At 47.0% G+C, this 21,512-nt stretch overlaps 1 protein-coding gene across 1 annotated transcript in view; it reads left to right on the forward strand.

The window, feature by feature from the left end:
• The first annotated feature begins 5,914 nt into the window (after positions 1-5,914).
• PPP1R36 (protein phosphatase 1 regulatory subunit 36) overlaps positions 5,915-21,512 on the forward strand; it is a 57,731-nt gene continuing 42,133 nt past the window's right edge. Inside the window, 6 exon segments of the mRNA XM_056851231.1 lie at positions 5,915-5,962; positions 7,117-7,181; positions 8,838-8,924; positions 11,080-11,198; positions 13,861-13,927; positions 15,396-15,498. Coding sequence (XP_056707209.1) covers positions 5,915-5,962; positions 7,117-7,181; positions 8,838-8,924; positions 11,080-11,198; positions 13,861-13,927; positions 15,396-15,498 — 489 coding nt within the window.

Raw genomic sequence — 21,512 nt, forward strand, 5'->3', positions numbered from 1 at the left:
ATTCCCTACTCCACATGAGCGACAGATGCTAATCTGATGAACTGGATTTGTTTCCCCGTTCCTACACATGAAGCCAGCTGGGTGACCTTGGGCTAGTCACAGCTCTCTCAGCTCCACCCACCTCACAGGGTGTCGTGGGGAGGGGAAGGGAAGGAGATTGTAAGCTGGTTTGATTCTCCCTTAGGTTTTAGAGAAAGTTGGCATATAAAAGCCAACTCTTCTTCTTGAATCTTTGAGGGCCACAAAAAAGATTCAGGAGGATCCATTTTAAGCCCAGCAGGACATATAGTATATTTGGAGGACACTGCAGAGATTCTCCCAAGCGTCTTACTATGTATTTTCAGGTGGGTTCACCCAGTTCAGATTGAAGAAGAGTTGGCTTAAAGAATCAAACCGCCTTACAATCACCTTCCCCTCCCCACAACAGACACCCTATGAGGTAGGTGGGGCCAATGAGAGTGTGACTAGCCTGAGGTCTCCCAGCTGGCTTCATGTTGAGTGGGGAATCAAACCTGGTTCTCCAGATCAGATTCCACCGCTCCAAACCACTGCTCTTAACCGCTACACCACACTGGCTCCCAAAAGATTGTCAAACGATACCGGCTTAACCCACTTAGGTTGCTGTAGCAGAGTTCCCTGCATCATTTCCCAGTCTGGGTTGAGATTTTTAAACAGAAAAGTTTAAAAGAAAGTTGTGTGGGGGTTTCAGGCTACACATGTCCTTACTGACGGCAATACATCTGCACTCCTCCTATGGAAAGGTGTTTTTTTTGGGGGGGGGGGCAGTTCTATATAATTGGGGCCCTGATTCCACCAGCCACAGGAGTCTCCCTTGCCTGTTAACCAGCATTGGTTTTGCTAAAGTGTAGTGTTTGCTTTAAGATGTATGGTTAAAAGAAAATCTGTAATGTGTGAAGTGGCTTACAGAGGGGATGTAATTGCATGGAATGGAGCCTATTTCTACTCCCCTTTGCCAGTTTATCAATCTAGAATACTCTTACAAGGATCGAAAAATTATTTGGTTTGGGACAGAACGGTCCTAGGATCGGGCAAGGCAGGAAAAATTCCAGTCTCTACATGTTCCTCTTCCTCCGCCAGCAGCCCCTCAAGAAAATAATTTGGAGGAGCACAATTATAGCTATCTTGTTTCTCAGCGGGTTCTCAGCTTGGGAATCAATCCCAAGCAGTATCTGTTGTCCCTAAAAGGAACTCCCTATTCTTTTGAAGGAAGGGATCCCTACCCATTTCCTTGCTGCAAAGTGATACTTCCAGTGGGGAAGGGTTTGTGAGGAAAGGAAACCCCCATCAGCTGCTTTCACTGCAAAGGGTTTCGGGGCAGCGGCCCACAGGGATTTCCCCTTGTGATTTATTTATTTATTGACATTTGGATGGTGCTCCCAGGAATCTGCCTGGAAATGCCATCAATTAGCTGTAGCATGGGCAGTGGCTCTTTAAATCCATTCATTTATTCATTTACACCTGCCTTTCTCCCCAATGGGGTCCCAAAGCGGCTTCAGCGTTCTCCTCGCCTTCATTTTATCCTCACAACAGCCCTGTGAGGTAGGTCAGACTAAGAAGAAAAGTTGGTTTTTATATGACAACTTTACCACTTAAGGAAGAAACAAACTGGCTTACAATCACCTTCCCTTCCCCTCCCCACAACAGACACCCTGTGAGGTAGGTGGGGCTGAGAGAGCTCTAAGAGAACGGTGACTAGTCTGAGGTCACCCAGCTGGCTTCATGTGGAGGAGTGGGGAAATCAAATCCTGTTCTACAGATCAGAGTCCTCCACTCCAAACTACCGCTCTTAACCACTATAACACACTGGCTCTCCAGTTGAGAGCATGCAACTGGGTTAAGGTCACCAGTTAATCTTCTGTGGCAGAGTGGGATTTGATCTGGGTATCCCAGATCCTAGTAGGACACTCTAACCACTACACCATACCAGCCAATATGGCACTGCAAAGAACATGCCAATAACCCACCCTGGTTGGAGCTACAGGTGCTGTACAGAATCAACCCCCCTTCCCAATCTTGAGAGCCTGAATGGTGTAGTGGTTGGGGAAGGGCTGTGACTCAGTGGTAGAGCCTCTGCTTGGCATGCAGAAGGTCCCAGGTTCAATCCCCAGCATCTCCAGTTAAAGGGACTAGCCAGGTAGGTGATGTGAAAGGCCCCTGCTTGAGACCTTGGAGAGCTGCTGCCGGTCTGAGTAGACAATGCTGATTTTGATGGACCAAGGGTCTGATTCAGTATACGGCAGCTTCATGTGTTCAAGAGCGACAGGTTCTAATCTGATGAGCTGGGTTGGCTTCCCAAGTCCTACAAATGAAGCCTGCTGGGTGACCTTGGGCTAGTCACAGTTCTCTCTGAACTCTCTCGGCCCCACCTAATTCACAAGATGTATGTTATGGGGAGAGGAAGGGAAGGTGATTGTAAGCCAGCTTGAGTTCTCCTTAAAAAAGTAGAGAAAATCAAGGTATAAAAACCAACTCTTCTTCCTCTATAATTGTTCAGCACAATCTCCCACTCTAGTTGGGCATGACGACGGAATGGAACATCCATGTGAAAAGATTGTAGGTATACCTCTGTCAGTTGCTTGTCTGGGCAGCAAAAAGATTAAGTTATTGTCTCTGTGCCCCTAACTGGGGGGAATCTGGTTGACCATTGCAGGAAATGAGATGGTGTCGTAGATGAACATATGACGCTGCTTTATACTGAATCATACCCTTGGTCCATCAAAGTCAGTATTGTCTACTCAGACTGGTAGCGGCTCCTCAGGGTCTCAGGCAGAGGTGTTTAACTTCACCTACTTGCCTAGTCCCTTTAACTGGAGATGCCGAGCATTGAACCTGGGACCTTCTGCATGCAAAGCAGAGGCTTTTCCACTGAGTCACAGCCCCTCCCCTCCCTCAAAATAGGAAGTTTCTTTTAGGGACAACAGATGATTTGTCTCATCCAACTCTGCTGCTGGTAATATTAAGAACTACCATTCTCCCCTCTACAAAAGAGTAGGGACGAAATTGGGAAGCATGAGTGCATATTTGTACAGGAGAGCAGTTTAGAATTTCTCCTGTATGGGATGTGCTTCGTTTCTATTTGCAAGGCATGGAAATGCTTGTGTGGAACAGGTTGGCAGGAGAACTGCCCTGCACAGAAATAAAACAAATGGCAGCTGCTGTGTTGGGAATGAATTCAACCCTGCTAAGGACAGGGTAAAGGTAGTCGCCTTGGAAACTAGGGCTGACGGGAGCAGGGCAACCTGCCCCTTCAAGTAACGCTCAGAATCCAGGAAGCAGATTCAGGACACCGCATGGAAGCCATGTCTTCATTTCCTGCTTTCTCCCACATCATGAGCACATAAAGCTGCCTTCTACTGAATCAGACCATCGGTCTACATTGCCTACTCAGACTAGCAGTGGCTGTCCAGAGTCTCAGGCGAGAAGGGTCTTTCATGCCTACCACGCCTACTACAGCCAGCGTGTAGTAGTGGTTAAGAGCAGTGGCGTGGAGCAGTGGACTCTAATCTGGAGAACCGGGTTTGATTCCCCACTCCTCCACGAGCGGTGAACGCTAATCTGGTGAACTGGGTTGGTTTCCCCACTCCACGTGAAGCCAGCTGGGTGACCTTGAGCTAGTCACAGCTCTCTTAGAGCTCTCTCAGCCTCACCTACCTCACAGGGTGTCTGTTGTGGGGAGGTGAAGGTGATTGGGAGCCGGTTTAATTCTTCCTTAAGTGGTAGAGAAAGTAAGCATATAAAAACCAACTCTTCTTCTTCCTCCTCCTCCTCCTTTTAACTGGAGATGCTGGGGATTGAACCTGGGACCTTCTGGATGCTCTATCTCTGAACCACAGCCCTCCCTCACACAGGGCTCGGGGTAGGAGGTGGTCTCCCATTAGGATTGCCAGCCTCCAGGTGGTGTGAAAATCAAAAAAGTAGCACAAGACAATTCTTTCTATAATAAGAAGACCAAACTATAGCAATTAATGCTATTAAGAATATGTATTGGAAACATACAAAGAACAAAATTCTGGAGCAAAAAAGTATCACATAGGTAATTAAGACCCCAACTTTCAATAAGGGCTTTACAATACAAATATGAGCCCAAATTCTCAATCCTTATTCAGTCTACATAAATAATTTCATAAAGTGCATGAGTGAACCACGGGAACAATACTCAGTCCTTATAGAGTCCGCATGAATAATTTCATAAAGTGCATCAGTAGGTCGCAAAAGCAAGATGAAGGGCAATGGAAATCCAGTATAATTCCATTTCGTGCAGTCTTTTTCAAGCCTTCAATCTTTTTGTGCACTATTCAGTCAATGCACATAGGAGTGTACCCTTTCCTTGTATCTGGACGGCAAAGTAAGACGTGGCTGGAGATCTCCCGCTATTACAACTGATCTCGAGATGACAGAGTCTTAGCTCTGTCATCTCTCTCTCTCTTTCTAAATCTTATTTGGGATCTCCTCCTTTTTGAATGTCTGCCTCCTCTGCAATGCGAGGGCCAACCGTGTTTCCAAATCTGTTTCTCTTCTTGTTCTTGATAAATATGCAGCTTCCCTGCCAAACCACCAGAATATCTTTGGCAGCTTGTGTAATAGCAACTGCAGACAAAACATACCCAGAAGTATTGTCGAAAAAGGTCACAGAGCACAAGCGAAGAAATGGGCAAAGTCGGCCTGGCAGCGACATAGATCAGAACCACCAGCGATCTTTCTATTTATTTACTTTATTGATAACTTGCCTTCTCCCCAATGGGGAACCAGAGCTTCTTACATCCTCTCCTCCATTTTATCCTCACCATGACCCTGTGAGGTAGGCTTGGCTGAGAGTGCGTGATTGGGCCAAGGTCACACCCTGCAAGATTCCATGGCAGACTGGGGATTCGAACCTGGGTCTCCCAGGCACTCTAGGTGGACACTCTAACCCCTAGGGTTACCAGGGGGCGGGGCTGGGGGCAGCAATGAGCATCCCTGGCGCGATGGTATCACTTCCGTGTTGACACGGAAGTGCCGGGGACGCTCTAGCACTCCCCCCAAAAAACTGTTCACCCTTTTGACATAGAATCTGGCCGACCCGGGTGTGAATCCCCACTTTGCCATGGAAGCTTGCTGGGGGACCTTGGGCCAGTCACATACTCACAGACTAGTCTACCTTGCAGGGCTGTTGTGAGTATAAAATGGATCGGCTTGCCAACGTCCATTATAACCGATTTCCAGCCGACAGAGATAAGTTCACCTGGAGAAAACGGCCTTTGGGGCAATGGGACTTTATGGCACTGAAGCCCCTCCCCCCCCAAGCCCCGCCCTCCTCGGGCTCCACTCCCAAAATCTCCAGGTATTTCCCAACCGGGAGCTGGCAGCTGTAAAAATGGAGAAGAGAATGGTGTAGTCAGCAGGTTTGGGTTCTGCATCGAGGACAAAGGTGTGGTATAAATGAGGCAAGAGTATGTCAATAAATATTTCCCAGCATCTCACGCACAGCCAAAGCCACACGGGGTATTTATTGCAGACGAAATAAATACGCCCTATATTAGCAGACGGAGAAGCAAGCGAGCAGCGACCCTTGCAGATCAGCTAGGGGGCTGTAACGTTGGACCCACGAGAGTCCCTCTTCTCGGTCAAACAGAGAGTGTATATTTAATGTTTGAGTCAAGGCGGGGGGGGGGGGCTGTTGGAAGGCGCAGCTTTTCTCACCGCTGAAAAAGAGAAACTACTTTTTCCCGGCTGGAAAAACCTCTCCAGACGCAACGCGGCTAAAGATGCAGGAGCCCGGTCACCTGAACCGAGGGAAGCCTGCTCCAGTGCATGACGGGACTTGTAGTCTCTCGCCGGGGACCGGCCGTCCCCTCCCTTCCTTCCCGCGCGAGAGAGCGGTTGCTAGGATACCGCCCGTCGACAACGCTGGAGCATGTCGCAGTATTTTTTCATCGAGTTGCCCAAAGTGCCTCCGGTCCCCGTAAGTCTCCACGGCTGGACAGGCCATGGCATTCAAGGCTCAGCTGAGTAGCTGTTGCTGTTTGGCAATGGCGGGGAAACCCCTGGGTAGGCCAGAAAAAGGGGGCGGAGCCTGAGGGGGTAGGGGAGGGACTTCGATGCCATAGAGTCCAATGGCCAAAGCGGCCCCTTTCTCCAGGGGAACTGATCTCTGTCGGCTGGAGGTCAGTTGTAATAGCGGGAGATCTCCAGCTAGTGCCTGGCGGTTGGCAACCCTAATTGTCCGAGAGGCTCTTGGAAGGAGCGAATTTGTTTTCCGGCAGATGATGCTGACAATTTTCATAAACTAAATCTCATTGGTAGGACATGACAGACTGGTGGTCGTACAGGAGTTTTTAAAAAGCATTTTCAGCTTCGGGGTGGCTTGCTGTTGTGAATAAAGCACACAATAGCATATTGTCGAAGGCTTTCACAGTCAGAGTTCATCGGTTCTTGTGGGCTATCCGGGCTGTGTGACCGTGGTCTTGGTATTGTCTTTCCTGACGTTTCGCCAGCAGTTGTGGCCGGCATCTTCAGAGGAGTAACACTGAAGGACAGTGTCTCTCGGTGTCAAGTTTGTAGGAAGAGTAATATATAGTCAGAAAGGGGTTGGGTTTGAGCTGAATCATTGTCCTGCAAAAAGTAACAAAGGTAATGTGCTAACCATTGTCCTGTAAGTATCAAGATAATGTGCTAATGAGGGTGTGGTATGTTAACTGGAACCATTGTATCCTGAAGTATCCTGAAGTGAAGTGGCTGAACATGGACTGACACAAACAGGACACAGGGTCTTATTCCAAGACACTGAAAGACTGGACAATTCTACCAACTATTTTGTCAGATTGCACAGAGAAGCCATTGAAATTCGTAAACATCAGCACAACTTTAACAGAAAAGAAGAGAGTTTAAGAATGAATAAGGTGAATCGATTTTTGTCTCCTGGAGATCAGTTGTAATAGCAGGAGACCTCCAGCTACTTGGTCGGAAGTAGCTTCATTTATTGTGCTTGGTGGGCGGGGATCCATCAGTCATCGCTACAGACTTCTGATCTCACTCGAGTTTCTGCCTGCAAATCTAATATGGAAACTATAGGCTTAAATCAGTGTCTTAAAGACTGTGTCTTTTAAACTGTTGCAGTTGACAAAAGTGATCCCTGGCGTGTGGTACTGGAGAGACGACAACAAAACTCTTGAATTTGCCGTGTGAGTGTTCAGCAGTGTCTGCACATCTCTCTGCCTTTCTAAACGTGCACTTAACTAAACAGTTGGTCTCACTTTCCTAGCCATCATTCCAATGGTATCTATTCCTCTCCAGGGTCAAGCTTGTGGGCAGCAGGGTGGGTGGTTCTGCAAGCAGAAGATGGTTATGTATAGTGCTGATTGGTTGGCCTTCTGCGACATCACCAGGAAACCTCTGCCCAATCCCTCTAGCAAGTAATCCATAAACTCTCAAGTATACCTGAAGTGTACTCTGCCTAAACCGGCGTGGTGTAGTGGTTAAGAGTGGTGGTTGGGAGCGATGGAGTCTGATCTGGAGCTCCGGGTTGGATCATACTCCTCCACATGAGCGGCGGAGGCTAATCTGGTGAACCAGGTTGGCTTCCCCACTCCTGCACGTGAAGTCAGCTGGGTGACCTTGGGCTAGTCACACTCTCCCAGCCCCACCCACCCCACAGGGTGTCTGTTGTGGGGAAGGGAAGGTGATTGTAAGCTGGTTTGATTCTTCCTTAAGTGGTAGAGCAAGTCGGCATATAAAAACCAACTCCTTCTAATTCTCCTCCTCCACCACCACCATGATAAGGAAGTGCCCTAGAGTTTAAAGAGTGTTTTGGGAGGGCTGTGTTAGGCAGAGATAAATGGTTGTACTTTTTACCAGCCAATGCTTCCGTGTGAGTGTGGGCAAGAAGCTCTTTGGGGGCAGTAAAGGCATAGCAGTGCATCATTCATAGACCAACCGAAAGCTTTATTTCATAACACATGGCAATTAACTTTTGGTTTTTAATGTATTTTATTCTGTGTATTTTACCTATATCGTAAGCCACCTTGAGCTTTAGTAAGGAAGAGAGGCAGCTAATAAATGTTTTAAAATAAATAAAAGGAATAAGGAAGGGCAAGTTTGGTGGCTGAGCCAGTGTGCAGTTTGTTGATAGTGCTAAAAAATGCATGGACATTAAGCCAGATATTAGGAAACAATTTTTTTACAGTAAGGGTTGTTCAGCAGTGGAATCGGCTGTCTAGGGAGGTGGTGAGCTCCCCCTCTCTGGCAGTCTTCAAGCAGTGGCTGGACAAACACTTGTCAGGGATGCTCTAGGCTGATCCTGCATTGAGCAAGTGGTTGGTCTAGGTGGCCTGTGTGGCCCAACTCTATGGCCATTTATGCAGGGTCGATTTTGATGGTTGCTCAAAGCTCCTTTTTTAAACCCGACCTTTAAAATGCCCATTCAGGGTCCCAATGCAAGAGGAGGAAGTCAAACAAATTCCACCCCCACTTGCCTGCTCCTTCGTTCCTTCATTTGCATAGCCATTAGCAATCGTTGTTTGCATAGCTAACCCTTGGCTGTGATTCTTCATGCTTCCTTGAGTAGATTCTTCGAGGTGGGGACTGAGCAAATTAAAAAGGTCACATTAAAGGAGCTCTTAAGAAATGTGAAGCAGGTATGCGCTGGCTTCACAGGGACTTCTGGAATTATGGTTCCACGTGAACTCAAAATTTTTTTGCAGGGCACTTCAGCCTGGAACATGCTGCTAATTACCAAGCATAAACGGCCTATGAGTCTGTAAAAGTTGATCTTACTTTACGGGTATACAAGGGCTGTGCAAGACTGCATTTTCAACTGCTATTTTTAAAAAATATTGTAGTGCCTTCCCTACCCCAGAGCCCAAGGACAAAGGAAAGAAAGGCAGGACCATCCACTTCCAAGATCCTGGTGCCAAACCACCCGATAGGTATGTCGGTTTTATTTCTCTTTTGCTGTGCTTTCTTATCGTCATCACCTTTGTTAGGCATTGACCACACCATAGTTATAAAACAAGATTGCAAAAACCAAATAGTCTATAGAAGCGTTAAAATAACATTGTTAGGTCGTTTATGCATGGGTACTTTCATACTTTCACTCCTGTTCGCCCCCGGTCTGTCTTGGTTGTTCCTTGGAGTTCTGCATGAGTTTTCCGTCCATTAGAGATGACCTCACTGCCAGCTTTCGCAAATCCTGGACCTTCCCGTTCCTGTTAACCGTTGTCTACGGAAGATTCTCTGCCAGTGTCACCTTCCACTACTGCTGCTGCCCAGTGGCTAACCTTCAAGGATTCCTCTGCCCCCATCACCACTGAAACTGCCTGTTCTCTGCGGATGTGGCCGTTGATCCCTTAAGGGGGTGGACGCATCGTCGGCTGGTGTCTCGGCTGAGACCATTCCATCTTGAGTGACTCTGTGAGGAGTTTAGTCTCTTGACAGCGTCTAGACCCCTTAAGGTATTGCTCTCAGCTTCCCTGACACGCACAACCCCCCTCACCGCATACCCATTTTAAAACACAATACATATGTTAAAAGCTGTTTATTCATTTATTTGTAATGTATGTATGTATTTAATTCATTAGAATGCTGCCTCTCTCTCCAAGGGCACCCAAAGCGGCTTGCAGTGTTCTCTTCTCCTGCATTTTGTCCTCACAGGTTAGGCTGAGAGAGTGTGATCAGCCCAAGGTCGCCCAGCGAGCTTCCATGGCACGAGTGGGGATTTGATACTAGTCTGACACTTTTAACCACCACACCTCACTGGCTGTCTAGGCTTACCTCCGCTGGAATTGTTTCCGTGGTCTTTTGCAGACTGCTTCTTCTTTCACAGTAGAAGGAGGCAAGAGTCCAGTAGCACCTTAAAGACTAACAAAATTTCTGACAGGGTAGGAGCTTTTGTGAGCCACAGCTCACATGGTAGCTATATCTCAGAAGTTTGCTGTGGCTCCTACCCTGCCAGAAATTTTGTTAGTCCTTAAGGTTCTACTGGACTCTTGCCCTCTTCTACTGCTACTGACAGACTAACATGGCTACCCATTGTAATCTCTCTTCTTAAATAACTTGAGTGACCCAGGTAGGGAACCCGCCTCCCATAGGTTAGCTCCAGAATTGTCTCTGGTTGTCCCCTAAAGCAGTGGTTCCCAAAGTAGGTGGTACTGCCTTGGGGGCTGAAGGGAAGGCACATAGCAAGTGCCTTGATAAAAGACAAACACAGCTGTATCTTTTCTCCTTGGAGAATTGCTCTCCCTTCCTCTCTGAGCATCCAAGGTTTTATTAAGAAATATTACAATGGATAGCAAAGGTCAGTCAGTGATTACACAATGGAACTAAAACAAGGCATACCAAGATTAATGATTAATGAGATCAAAAGGACAGAAAGACAATGACACCTTCTATCTTGGAGTCAGCATCCTTAGCGCAAACACTGGCTGTCTGTTATATAGAATGAGTGGATTACCCTTTAAGATTGCTCCACTGAGGTCATTAGGTCACTATACAGTCAGTAGACTTTGGACAGTATATATCCAGAGATGAGACCCAGAAATTGTTATGACAATATTATAAGCAATGAGGGTGTGCCTAGCCATTACAATATTCCCATAAGAATCTGCTACAGGGGGCGGGGTGGTGGGATTACCTAAGGGGCCACTAATAGGCAAGGGAGCGGCGGGGGTGTGTGTGCTAGGGTTGAGCCCCTTCAACTGTGTTGTTCACTAATTTACAATAGTTCAAGCCGTGACCCCTGCTGGCAAATTTGGTGGAAACTATCAGCATTTTTTCCAGTCTTTGAAAAGCTAGTACCACTGGATCAAGGTCATCAATTTTGTTGCACAAATTTCAAATAAAAAAGTTTAAATTTGGTGCTAAATAGATGCACAGTAAATTGTTACCGTTTTGAATTTTATTGTTATTATCTTCAGTAAGTCACGCAAGCCCGTTTTGCAGTTTTGAATAATGCTTTTAATAGGATAGGGTAGGGGGCGCTGGGGTTGAGTTTATGGAGCCAAGGGGACGGTGGCCCGAAAAAGTTTGGGAACCACTGCTCTAAAAAAAGGAGTTTTAAAGCTTTCCCTAACCCCTTATCTGCAGACAAACTCCCAGTGTTTTACGGGATATTCTTGCAGCCCGAACTGGGAACCGAGAAGATAAAGGGCCTCGCCCCGGGAAGCGAGGGCAGCAGGAAGAGATCACGCTAGAAGATGTTAAGTGTGAGTAAGCACAAGTGTACTTTGCACTGGGTCAAAAGAATCGTTTGCACCACCGGGGCTTAATTGACAATATGGAACATTAAGGTTGCCAGGTCCCTCTTCATCACCGGCGGGAGGTTTTTGGGGTGGAGCCTGAGGAGGGCGGGGTTTAGTGAGGGGAGAGACTTCAGTGCCATAGAATCCAATTGCCAAAGCGGCCATTTTCTCCAGGTGAACTGATCTCTATCGGCTGGAGATCAGTTGTCATAGCGGGAGATTTCCAGTTAGTACCTGGTGGTTGGCAACCCTGTGGAACATACCTGAGATTGTTTGAGATTGCCGATCCAGAATTATCCAAAATCAACATCTTCCCCCTTTACGTGGCTTGGGTCCAGCCACACTGGACCTAAGGCATTTAGGCTGTGTAAAGTGGAACTGGGTTGTTTATTCAGGGTTAGAATGAGAGGAGGAAGAGTTAGTTTTTATATGCCGACTTTCTCTACCTTTTAAGGAGAATCAAACCAGTTTGCAATCACCTTCCTTTCCTCTCCTCACAACAGACACCCTGTGAGGTAGATGGGGCTGAGAGAGCTCTAAGAGAGCTGTGACTGGCCCAAGGTCACCCAGCTAGCTTCATGTGCAGGAGTGGGGAAACCAACCCGGTTCACCAGATTAGCCTCCACCGCTCATGTGGAGGAGTGGGGAATCAAACCTGGTTCTCCAGAGTCCACTGCTCTTTAACCATCACACCATGCTGTAGCATATTTTGATTTATCATTCCTTCCAATAGTAGATACAGTCCTGTGCTTTATCAGCAAGGCACCAAAGTGAAGCCATCCACAGGCACCGCAGGAGTTTCTGCCTAATTTGAGGATTCCCTAATGTATTTCAATGTAAATTGAAATTGTTCCAGACTTTCTATTCCTTGGCTCCATTGTCAACCAAAAGGGAGAATGCAGCTAAGAAATCAGAAGGAGATTGAGACTGGGAAGAGCAGCCATGAAAAGATTCTTAAGTGTAAGAATGTGTCACTGGCAACCAAGATCAAGTTAATTCATGCCATCATATTCCCTATAAAAGAAGCCATGGCCCTCAGTTTGCAAGACCTGAGCCAGGCGGTTAAAGAGAAGACTTTTTGGAGGACATTGATTCATAGGGTCTTCATAGAGAAGACTTCCTTCCCCCCCCCAGACACAACCGCCACATAAAAAAGCATTTTAAGAACAACAACAAAAACGGAGCAATCTGAAAGAAGAGGGGGGGGGGAAATCCAAGCCTCGTTTTTTAAAAGCCTTTCTTTTGCTCAGAAAGAGCTCTGAGGTAGCAGGAAGCACTTGAATCCCTGCCTGTTTACGTACTACTTCATGATTGGCTGTGAGAGAAGCCAATCTTCTGTGCTTCCCCTGTTTGGCTATCTGCATGCTGTTTTGAAGAGGGGTTTGGAAAAGGGTGGGACGAAGCTCAACCCGAGAAAGTTTTACACTCGCTCAGTGATTCCAAAATGAACCAGAATCCACGGTTTAATTCGGGCCAGAAGAGGAATGGGAAAAGCCAGGTTCGTTTTGCATCGAAACAGCTTTGAGCTTCCAAGGAACGAGGTAGCGTGCATACTGAAAAATTTGATCCTGCCTGAAACGGGGAATAAAGGAGGTTAGAGCGACCATGCATAAAACACCTCTGTTTAGTAGTTCTCTATCTCTCACCAAGTACACCCTGCATGTGGAAAGCTAGTATGTCAGGCAGAAGGGTCCTAACCTTCTCCCTCAGTTTGTCTCAGTGATACCCCTTGCCCAAAATGTTCTGCCCTTGTAAACGGGTGGTTTACAGGCTTGATTTGATCTAAAACTCACTGAGCTCTCTCAGCCCCACCTACCTCACAGGGTGTCTGTGGTGGGGAGGGGAAGGGAAGGTGATTGTAAGCCGGTTTGAGTCTCCCTTAAGTGGCAGAGAAAGTCGGCATATAAAAACCAACTCTTCTTCTTCTTCTTCTTAAAATGTGGTGTTGGGAGAGAGTTTTACAGATACTGTGGACCGCCAATAGGGTTGAGTTTAACTGAGTTTGTATTTAACTGAGTTTGTATTCCTTTCTGTTCTCTTGTGATGAGAATGCTTGTGATTTGGATGGGAGGAGAATCCGGAATGATTCTTTAAGGGCAACGTTGGCTTTAATTGTTCCACCGAAAAATCATAACATGTAAGTCATTTTAAAAAAGGCAGCCATAATTTGCTGAAGCAAATAAAAAGCCTGAAGTGCATTTATCACTTTTATTTGTTGTTTTCATACTTTCTGTGCAAGTAGCGTTGCAGATATACTGCAGGGGTAGGTAAATATTAACCTTGTTAATGTAGTGGTTAAGAGCGGCGGTTTGGAGTGGTAGAGTCTGATCTGGAGAACCGGGTTTGATTCCCCACTCATAGAATCATAGAGTTGGAAAGTACCACCAGGGTGGAGGCTAATCTGGTGAACTGGATTTGTTTCCCCATTCCTACACACGAAGCCATCTAGGTGACCTTGGGCTAGTCACAGCTCTCTTAGAGCTCTCTCAGCCCCACCTACCTCACAGGGTGTCTGTGGTGGGGAGGGGGAGGGGAGGTGATTGTAAGCCGGTTTGAGTCTCCCTTAAGTGGCAGAGGAAGTCGGCATATAAAAACCAACTCCTCCTCCTCCTCCTTCTGTTTCCAGATGCTGCTGTGTTTCTGGCACATGACGATGACACGCTCGATGTCCCTTCCTTCTCAACAGTTTTGAAGTATGCAGTTTAGTATTTTTATTTTTCAACTGGGTGACCGTGTCTGAAAACACTTGGAAACAAGTAGGGTATTGCTGTATTGTTGTTGGTCTTATTATTGGTGTTGTTGTTTTGTTGTTGTTATTACTAATATTATCACAAATATCATCATCTGGCATAGACAATGTTTCTCCGTTTTCAAATCTCATTATGGTTAAGTCGCTCCCTCAATCGAATATCACAGACATCTTCTGTCTGTGACTCTGCAGAACCTAAAGACCATTCCATAGAATCATAAAGTTGGAAGGGACCACCAGGGTCATCTAGTCCAACCCCCTGCACAATGCTGGAAATTCACCACTACCTACCCCACTCACACCCCAGTGACCCGTACTCCATGGCCAAGATGCCCTCCCTCTCAAGAACTGCCTAGGATCATAGAATCAGCATTGCTGACAGATGGCCATCTAGCTTCTGCTTCAAAACCTCCAGGGAAGGAGCACTTACCACCTCCTAGGAAGCCTGTTCCACTGAGGAACCGCTCTAACTGTTAGAAAATTCTTCCTAATGTCTAGATGGAAACTCTTTGGATTCACTTTCAACCCGTTGGTTCTGGTCCGACCTTCTGGAGCAACAGAAAACAACTCGGCCCCATCCTCTATATGACAGCCTGTCAAGTACTTGAAGGTGGTTTTCATGTCACCTCTCAGTCTTCTCTTCAGGCTAAACATACCCAGCTCCTTCAACCTTTCCTCACAGGTTTCATGTGTTGCTTGACAACACCCTCTGCCTCTGAGTGCTGTGGCACTCATCAGAGGACTGCAGCAGATCCTGCCCCTTGGCAGACATCCCGCTGTGATAATACCCATCTGTGCCTGCCTTTCTCACATTCAGACAGTATACCAGTGGTCCCCATGGGCACCATGGCACCCACTGATACCTTTTCTGGCACGCGGCAAGTGTGTTTAGAAAGTGGGTGGGCCCAGGTGGGACTTCTGCCCAGCAAGGCTGTAGCTGCTACTGCAGAACAAGGATCTTCCCTGTATGACTGAAGGTAAGCTGAGGCAGCCATTTTGTTTCTGCCTCTTGTGGCAGCCATTTTGTGGCTGCACCCACCAAACGGTGTCAGAATCTCAAAGGTGGCCACAGGCTCAAAAATGTTGGGGACCCCTGCGTTACACATTTGTCCTTGGCAGCTTCTCAGTACGTGTCTGCGATATTCTGTAAGCGTGTTTCGAAATGGACGGCTGAAAAGGGCGCATGGTTTTGATGCGCTGCATCTTATGTAATTTGCGAGTGCAAGTAGCAGGTACGGCCACTTACGCAGACGGCTTTGAAAAGCCAGTCAGGTAAATTAATGGACGATAGATCTGCCAGAGGGTATTGGCTGTGGTGGCTAATTGGGAACCTCCATGTTCAGAGGCAGTGTACCTCAGATGTTTACCCGTGTAGCACTGTGAGATTTAAAAATTTAGAAATTTCTTCCTAGGTGTAAGCAGTTGGATGACTTCCTCATGGCTCTGCTGTATTACATCAAGTTTTTTTTGGACAAACTTACCCTGGAGAACAAGCCCAGATCTTTTACGGGGTAAGTTAAAGGACAAAGTGCCAAAGCAGGACTGCAGCTGAACATCAAGAAGACAAAAGTAAGGACTACAGGAGAATTACTCAACTTTGAGGTTGAGGATGAGGAGACTGAACTTGTTGAAGACTTTCTATTCCTTGGCTGCATCGTCAACCAAAAGGGAGAATGCAGCCAAGAAATCAGAAGGAGATTGAGACTGGGAAGGGCAGCCATGAAGGAGCTAGAAATGATTCTGAAGTGTAAGGATGTGTCACTGGCCACCAAGATCAAGTTAATTCGTGCCATCGTATTCCCTATGACAATGTATGGGTATGAAAGCTGGACATTAAAGAAAGCTGATAGGAAGAAAGTAGATTCCTTTGAAATGTGGTGTTGGAGGAAAGTGTTACGGATGCCGTGGACTGCCAAAAAAACAAGTGAGTTTTAGATCAAATCAATCCTGAACTGACCCTAGAAGCTAAAATGACTAAACTGAGGCTGACGTACTTTGGACATATTATGAGAAGACAAGAGTCACTGGAAAAGACAATCATGCTAGGAAAAGTTGAAGGCAGCGGGAAAAGAGGAAGACCCAACAAGAGATGGATTGACTCTATAAAGGAAGCCACGGCCCTCACTTCGCAAGATCTAAGCAAGGCTGTTAACGATAGGACACTTTGGAAGACGTTGATTCATAGGGTCGCCATGAGTCGGAAACGACTTGACGGCACTTAACACACGCAAGTAAAATTGCCTTTTAGGTGTGGTGAATTTCAAGGCAGGTGTATACATGGTTAAGCTCACAATTGATTTATCTGCTTCATTTATAGCCTGCCTTTCTTGCAGAGATTCAAGGCGGGTTACAAAATATTCAAGGCAATGCAGTCAGACAGCATAAGACAACCAGCGAATGATGGAATAGGACCTTCCCCCCCGCCCTGGTCAGGTCACAGCTGACTTATGGTGACCCCGTAGGGTTTTCAAGGCAAGAGATGTTCAAAAGAACAGAAGAAAAGCCCTGCTGGATCAGACCAAGACCCATCAAGTCCAGCAGTCTGTTCACACAGTGGCCAACCAGGTGCCTATGGCATTGAAGTCTCTCCCCTCCCCAAACCCCAGCCTCCTCGGGTTCCGCCCCAAAAACCTTCTGCCGGTGGCGAAGAGGGACCTGGCAACCCGGCCCTCAGTCTGCAAGATTTGAGCAAGGCTGATGACCATAGGACATTTGGGAGGTCATTAATTCAGAGGCTTGCCATAGATCAGCCAGTACCTAGACAGAGACACAAACGTCATGGTTCCCACCTAAGTAACCTTGGTCATTGTAGTCCTATGACAGGGCTACCCAAGAATCTAACCAAAAACTGCAATTCCCAGCATTCTTTTGGGCAAGTCAAGACCATTACATCAGAGTTGGTTCAGTTTGTGTGGAACTCTCAACTTAAAAAAAAAATTATGTAGTTCTTTGGATTGGAAAGAGACTTGAAAATAGTGTTGGCAATGCCTTCTGATACCTGGAATGCAGAGGGCTACCTTCGGTCTAGGGAAGGGGCTCGGTCGCCCTGCATTATCCCTTGTCTGCCTCCAAAAGCAGATTACAGTATGCAAAACAAACAAAATTTATGCTATTTTCCTCGATTTGCCTAATTTATATGGACTGTGGAATTCAGCCCTTCTTGGCCTTTTTTTGTCTTTTCCAGTGACTCTTGTCTTCTCGTAATGTGACCAAAGTACGACAGCCTCAGTTTAGTCATTTTAGCCTCTAGGGTCAGTTCAGGCTTGTTTTGATCTAAAACCCACTGATTTGTTTTTTTGGATGTCCAGGGTATCCATAACACTCCTCCAACACCACATTTCAAATGAATCTACTTTCTTCCTATCAGCTTTCTACATTGTCCAGCTTTCACACCTATACGTAGTAATAGGGAATATGATGGCATGAATTAACTTGATCTTGTCAGAATTTTAGATACCTCAATGTAGCAAAAAAGCTTAAAAAACAAATTACAGCCTTGTATTTTGAACATGGGGATATATAGGAAGTTCAAGGGAAATGCTCTGGGGGGTTTTCTGTTGCTGTTCTGGAGTTGCTTGCTCAGCGCCTCTGATGTCCCAAACAGTCTCCTGGACTCCACCCCCAGTGCCGTTTGCATCCACCCGTCTCTGACCTCATTCTTTCTGTTTCTGGCTCTCTTCCATGAGCCAATGCCCTTTGAGACGAGTCCCTCCTCCTACACTCCTTCCCAGGTTTTTGAGATCTCTTCTGCATCCTATACAGCTTTCTTGAATGGACGGAAACTACCTAGAGAAAAGTGCTTTCTAGATAAAAAAGAAAAGAACACAACGGTGACTTTCTGCAGTACTGGTTAAATATTTCTTTCCCTCTTGGGAGCGGCAGTGGCTCGGTGGTAAAGCATCTCCTTGGCATGCAGAAGGTCCAAGGTTCAATCTCTGGCATCTTCAAGCAAAAGGATCCGGTAGGAGGTGATGTGAAAGACCTCTGCCTGAGACGCTGGAAGAAGAATAGTTGGTTTTTATACCCCACTTCCTTCTACCTTAAGACACACAATTTGATGCTTTTGATTCCTCTCTGGTATCATCCCATCGAACCTGACCTGGATGGCCCAGGCTAGCCCGATCTTGTCAGATCTCAGAAACTAAACAGGGTTGGTCCTGGCTAGTATTTGGATGGGAGACCTCCAAGGAATACCAGGGTTGTGATGTGGAGGCAGGCAATGGCAAACCACCTCTGAACGTCTCTTGCCTTGAAAACCCTACGGGGTCACCCTGAGCCAGCTGTGTCTCGACGGCACTTTCCGCCACAATCACCCCATCGAACTATTAGTGATAGTCTGGGTATAGCATAACTTCCTTGAATTATAAACCAGGCAGTTGAATGGCGGAAATTTGGGGTGTGCCATTCCACTCCTATGCTGTTATTTCCTAATCTGATCTTTATGGGTTTTATCTGACAGACGCACAGGCGGAAGAGGGAGGAGGGGCAATTTCACAAGATTTCTACGCAGTGCTGTCCTCCAACTGCATGGTGCTGTGTTGCCCCTCTCTCCGCTAGCAATGCCTTTTCATGCGTCACAAGGGCTGCTGGGGGGGGGGGGAAGGGGAAGGTGGGGAAATATCCACTTCTTCCAGTGGAACGTTTGCACAATACAGCCAGGTTTTATTCTCCTCTCCTCCACATGAGCGGCAGGCGCTAATCTGGGGAACCGGGTTGGTTTCCCCACTCCTACACATGAAGCCAGCTGGGTGACCTTGGGCTAGTCCCAGTTCTCTTAGAGCTCTCTCAGCCCCACCTACCTCACAGGGAGGGGAAGGAAGGTGATCGTAAGCCGGTCTGATTCTTCCTTAAGTGGTAGAGAAAGTCGGCTTGTAAAAACCAACTCTTCTTCTTCAATACTCAAGGGTCTAAGCATATTGATATATTGATCCTAGGTCTGCCCCCAGGTCAAGCAGACAAGCATTGAAAGTTCCTGGATAAAACGCTGATTCCCAGGTGTTCTGAGGGCCGATTTGGATCAGGTCCTCAGTGCCCAGGAAGAGGGGGCTTAAACCTCCTCCTCCACCATTTCTTGGCCTGGTGGAGCCACCATTAGCCCCGATTGGGAAATTTACATGCAACCCATCAGTACACATATAGCCCCCAACAGGGAAATAGCATCTCCCCATGGCCATTTACCCGTGGGGGGCGGGAGATAGAGGCTTAAGTCCCCCCTCCCTATGCACTTTAGTCCAAATCCTGTTTCATCCCAGAACATGTCTGATTGACGGTCCTTGAGGTGGATCCAAATGAACACATGAAGCTGCCTTATACTGAATCAGACCCTCGGTCCATCAAAGTCAGTATTGTCTACTGAGACCCGCAGGGGCTCTCCAGGGTCTCAGGCAGAGGTCTTTCACATCACCTACTTGCCTGGTCCCTTTAACTGGAGATGCCGGGGATTGAACCTGGGACCTTCTGCATGCCAAGTAGATGCTCTACCACTGAGCCATGGCCCCTCCCCAAAAACAGTGAGAACAGTGGGAACAGTGCATTGTATAGTTAGGCCCTTAGTGCAGATACAATGCCCCTGATCTTCTAACAATGGTTAGGATATTGGGTCCAGTGTGTGCTGGCGCCTCCTCTCCTTTTCTGCATGAGTGAATTCTCTCATCTCTTTTATGGTCTGCTTTAACCCTGATGTATTGTGACCTGTGCTGGTGCTAACTATGGTTCGCACGAGCCAGATTTTTTCACAACCAGGATTTTGAAAACCTCAAATCCTGGTTTCCAGCTCTGGTTAAGAGGGGACACCGGTTTATTATTAAGCAGTTTATTATTAATACACAATTAAAAATGAAATTATGCAAAACTGGGGGAAAAGTTAGCACTGGAAAGTGCAAGAGGATGAAGTGTGTAAGGCCCTGGCACATTCCCGGTCTCTTATTCATGGTGAGGCGATCAGGAACATCATGGCTGCACCAGGCCTGTTCTCCAAATCCTGTCTGTCTGTCTGTCTGTCTATCTATCTCCTGCTCTTAGATTTCCTGCAGTCCTAATTGACTTGAAACAAGAAAAGAGTAAGAGTCCGTGAATCTGTTCCTGCTACATTCTTTTCCCTACCACAGTTCTCCTCCCTCCCTGCTATTTGGGGGGACATTCAGGCACTATATACCATACAGCTGTCATGGAATTTTCTCTCTGTGTCTCTCTTTGTCTGACTGTCTGTCTCTCTCTGTCTCTCTCTCTCTCTCTAACCTGATCCTAGATTTCCTGCAGTCCTAATTGATTTGAAACTGTAGAAAAGAGCAAGAGTCCAGTAGCACCTTAAAGACGAGCAGAATTTCTGGCAGGGTAGGAGCTTCTGTGAGTCACAGCTCACTTCTTCAGACACTTTCTGATTGGCTTTAAGATGAAAGCCACGCACTTGAATCCCGCTGATTTCAATGGAGGATTTGGGCGTTCCTCTTATCGTACATCCAGAGTTTGTTGAACGAGGCAGTTCTGCAACCGGGTGTGCTTCTTGCCAGGTCACACCTAATTTTGCAAGCGGCATTTTGCCAACAAGCGCCTGCTGGTAACCACCTCTCTTGGGCTGCTGAATCAGCAGCGGAGTTATGGGGCGGTGCCCTTGTCTGCAGCAGGCCCTGTGCGGTTTCTGTTAACCCTCAAACAGACTGGCACCTCAAGGGTTTGCGACTGTGGTTCCTGGGGTACGCCAAGGTAAAAAAGAGGCTTTGCACCCACACTTATGGAGAGCCAGTATGGCGTAGTGGTTAAAGTGTCAGACTAGGATCTAGGAGACCCGGGTTCAAGCCCTTGCTCTGCCATGGAAGCTCGCTGGGTGACCTTGGGCCAACAATCTCACTTCTCCGCCTGTGAAATAGGAACATTAATTGGAGCCTGTGCTCCGAGCTGGTTAGGGTACTAGTCACAATCCATACCTATTCTCTCCAGGATCAGAGGAGCATGCCTGTTTTATTAGGTGGTGTGGAACACAGGCTGGATAATGCTGCTGCAGTCGTCTTGTTTGTGGGCTTCCTAGTGGCACCTGGAGGCTGGCAACTACTAGTCCATTTTGACTAGTAGTTATGGATACCCCTCTCCTCCATGAACACGTCCACTCCCCTCTTCAAGCCTTCCAAGTTGGCAGCCATCCCCACATCCTGGGGCCGGGAGTTCCACAGTTTAACTATGCATTGTGTGAAGAAAGACTTCCTTTTATCTGTTTTGAATCTCTCCCCCTCCAGCTTCAGCAGATGACCCCCGCGTTCTAGTATTATGAGAGAGGGAGAAAAGCTTTTCCCTGTCCACTCTCTCCATACCATGCATGATTTTATAGGAAGATGGAGGTGGGTATGCAGTTTAGATTTTTTTTTTTTTAGTTAAAAAACTATAACTTTTAGGCAGTACTGAAAAATATGAGAATCTATTAATTTTTATCTAGCCCTTCCTCCAGGGAGCTCAAGGTGGCGTACAGGGTTGTCCCCTCCTTCATTTTGTCCTCACCCCAACTCTGTGAGGCAGGTCAGCCCCTGAGGGCAAAGCAG

The sequence above is a fragment of the Euleptes europaea genome, chromosome 6 (genome assembly GCF_029931775.1).
Source record: "Euleptes europaea isolate rEulEur1 chromosome 6, rEulEur1.hap1, whole genome shotgun sequence".
Lineage (NCBI taxonomy): Eukaryota > Metazoa > Chordata > Lepidosauria > Squamata > Sphaerodactylidae > Euleptes > Euleptes europaea.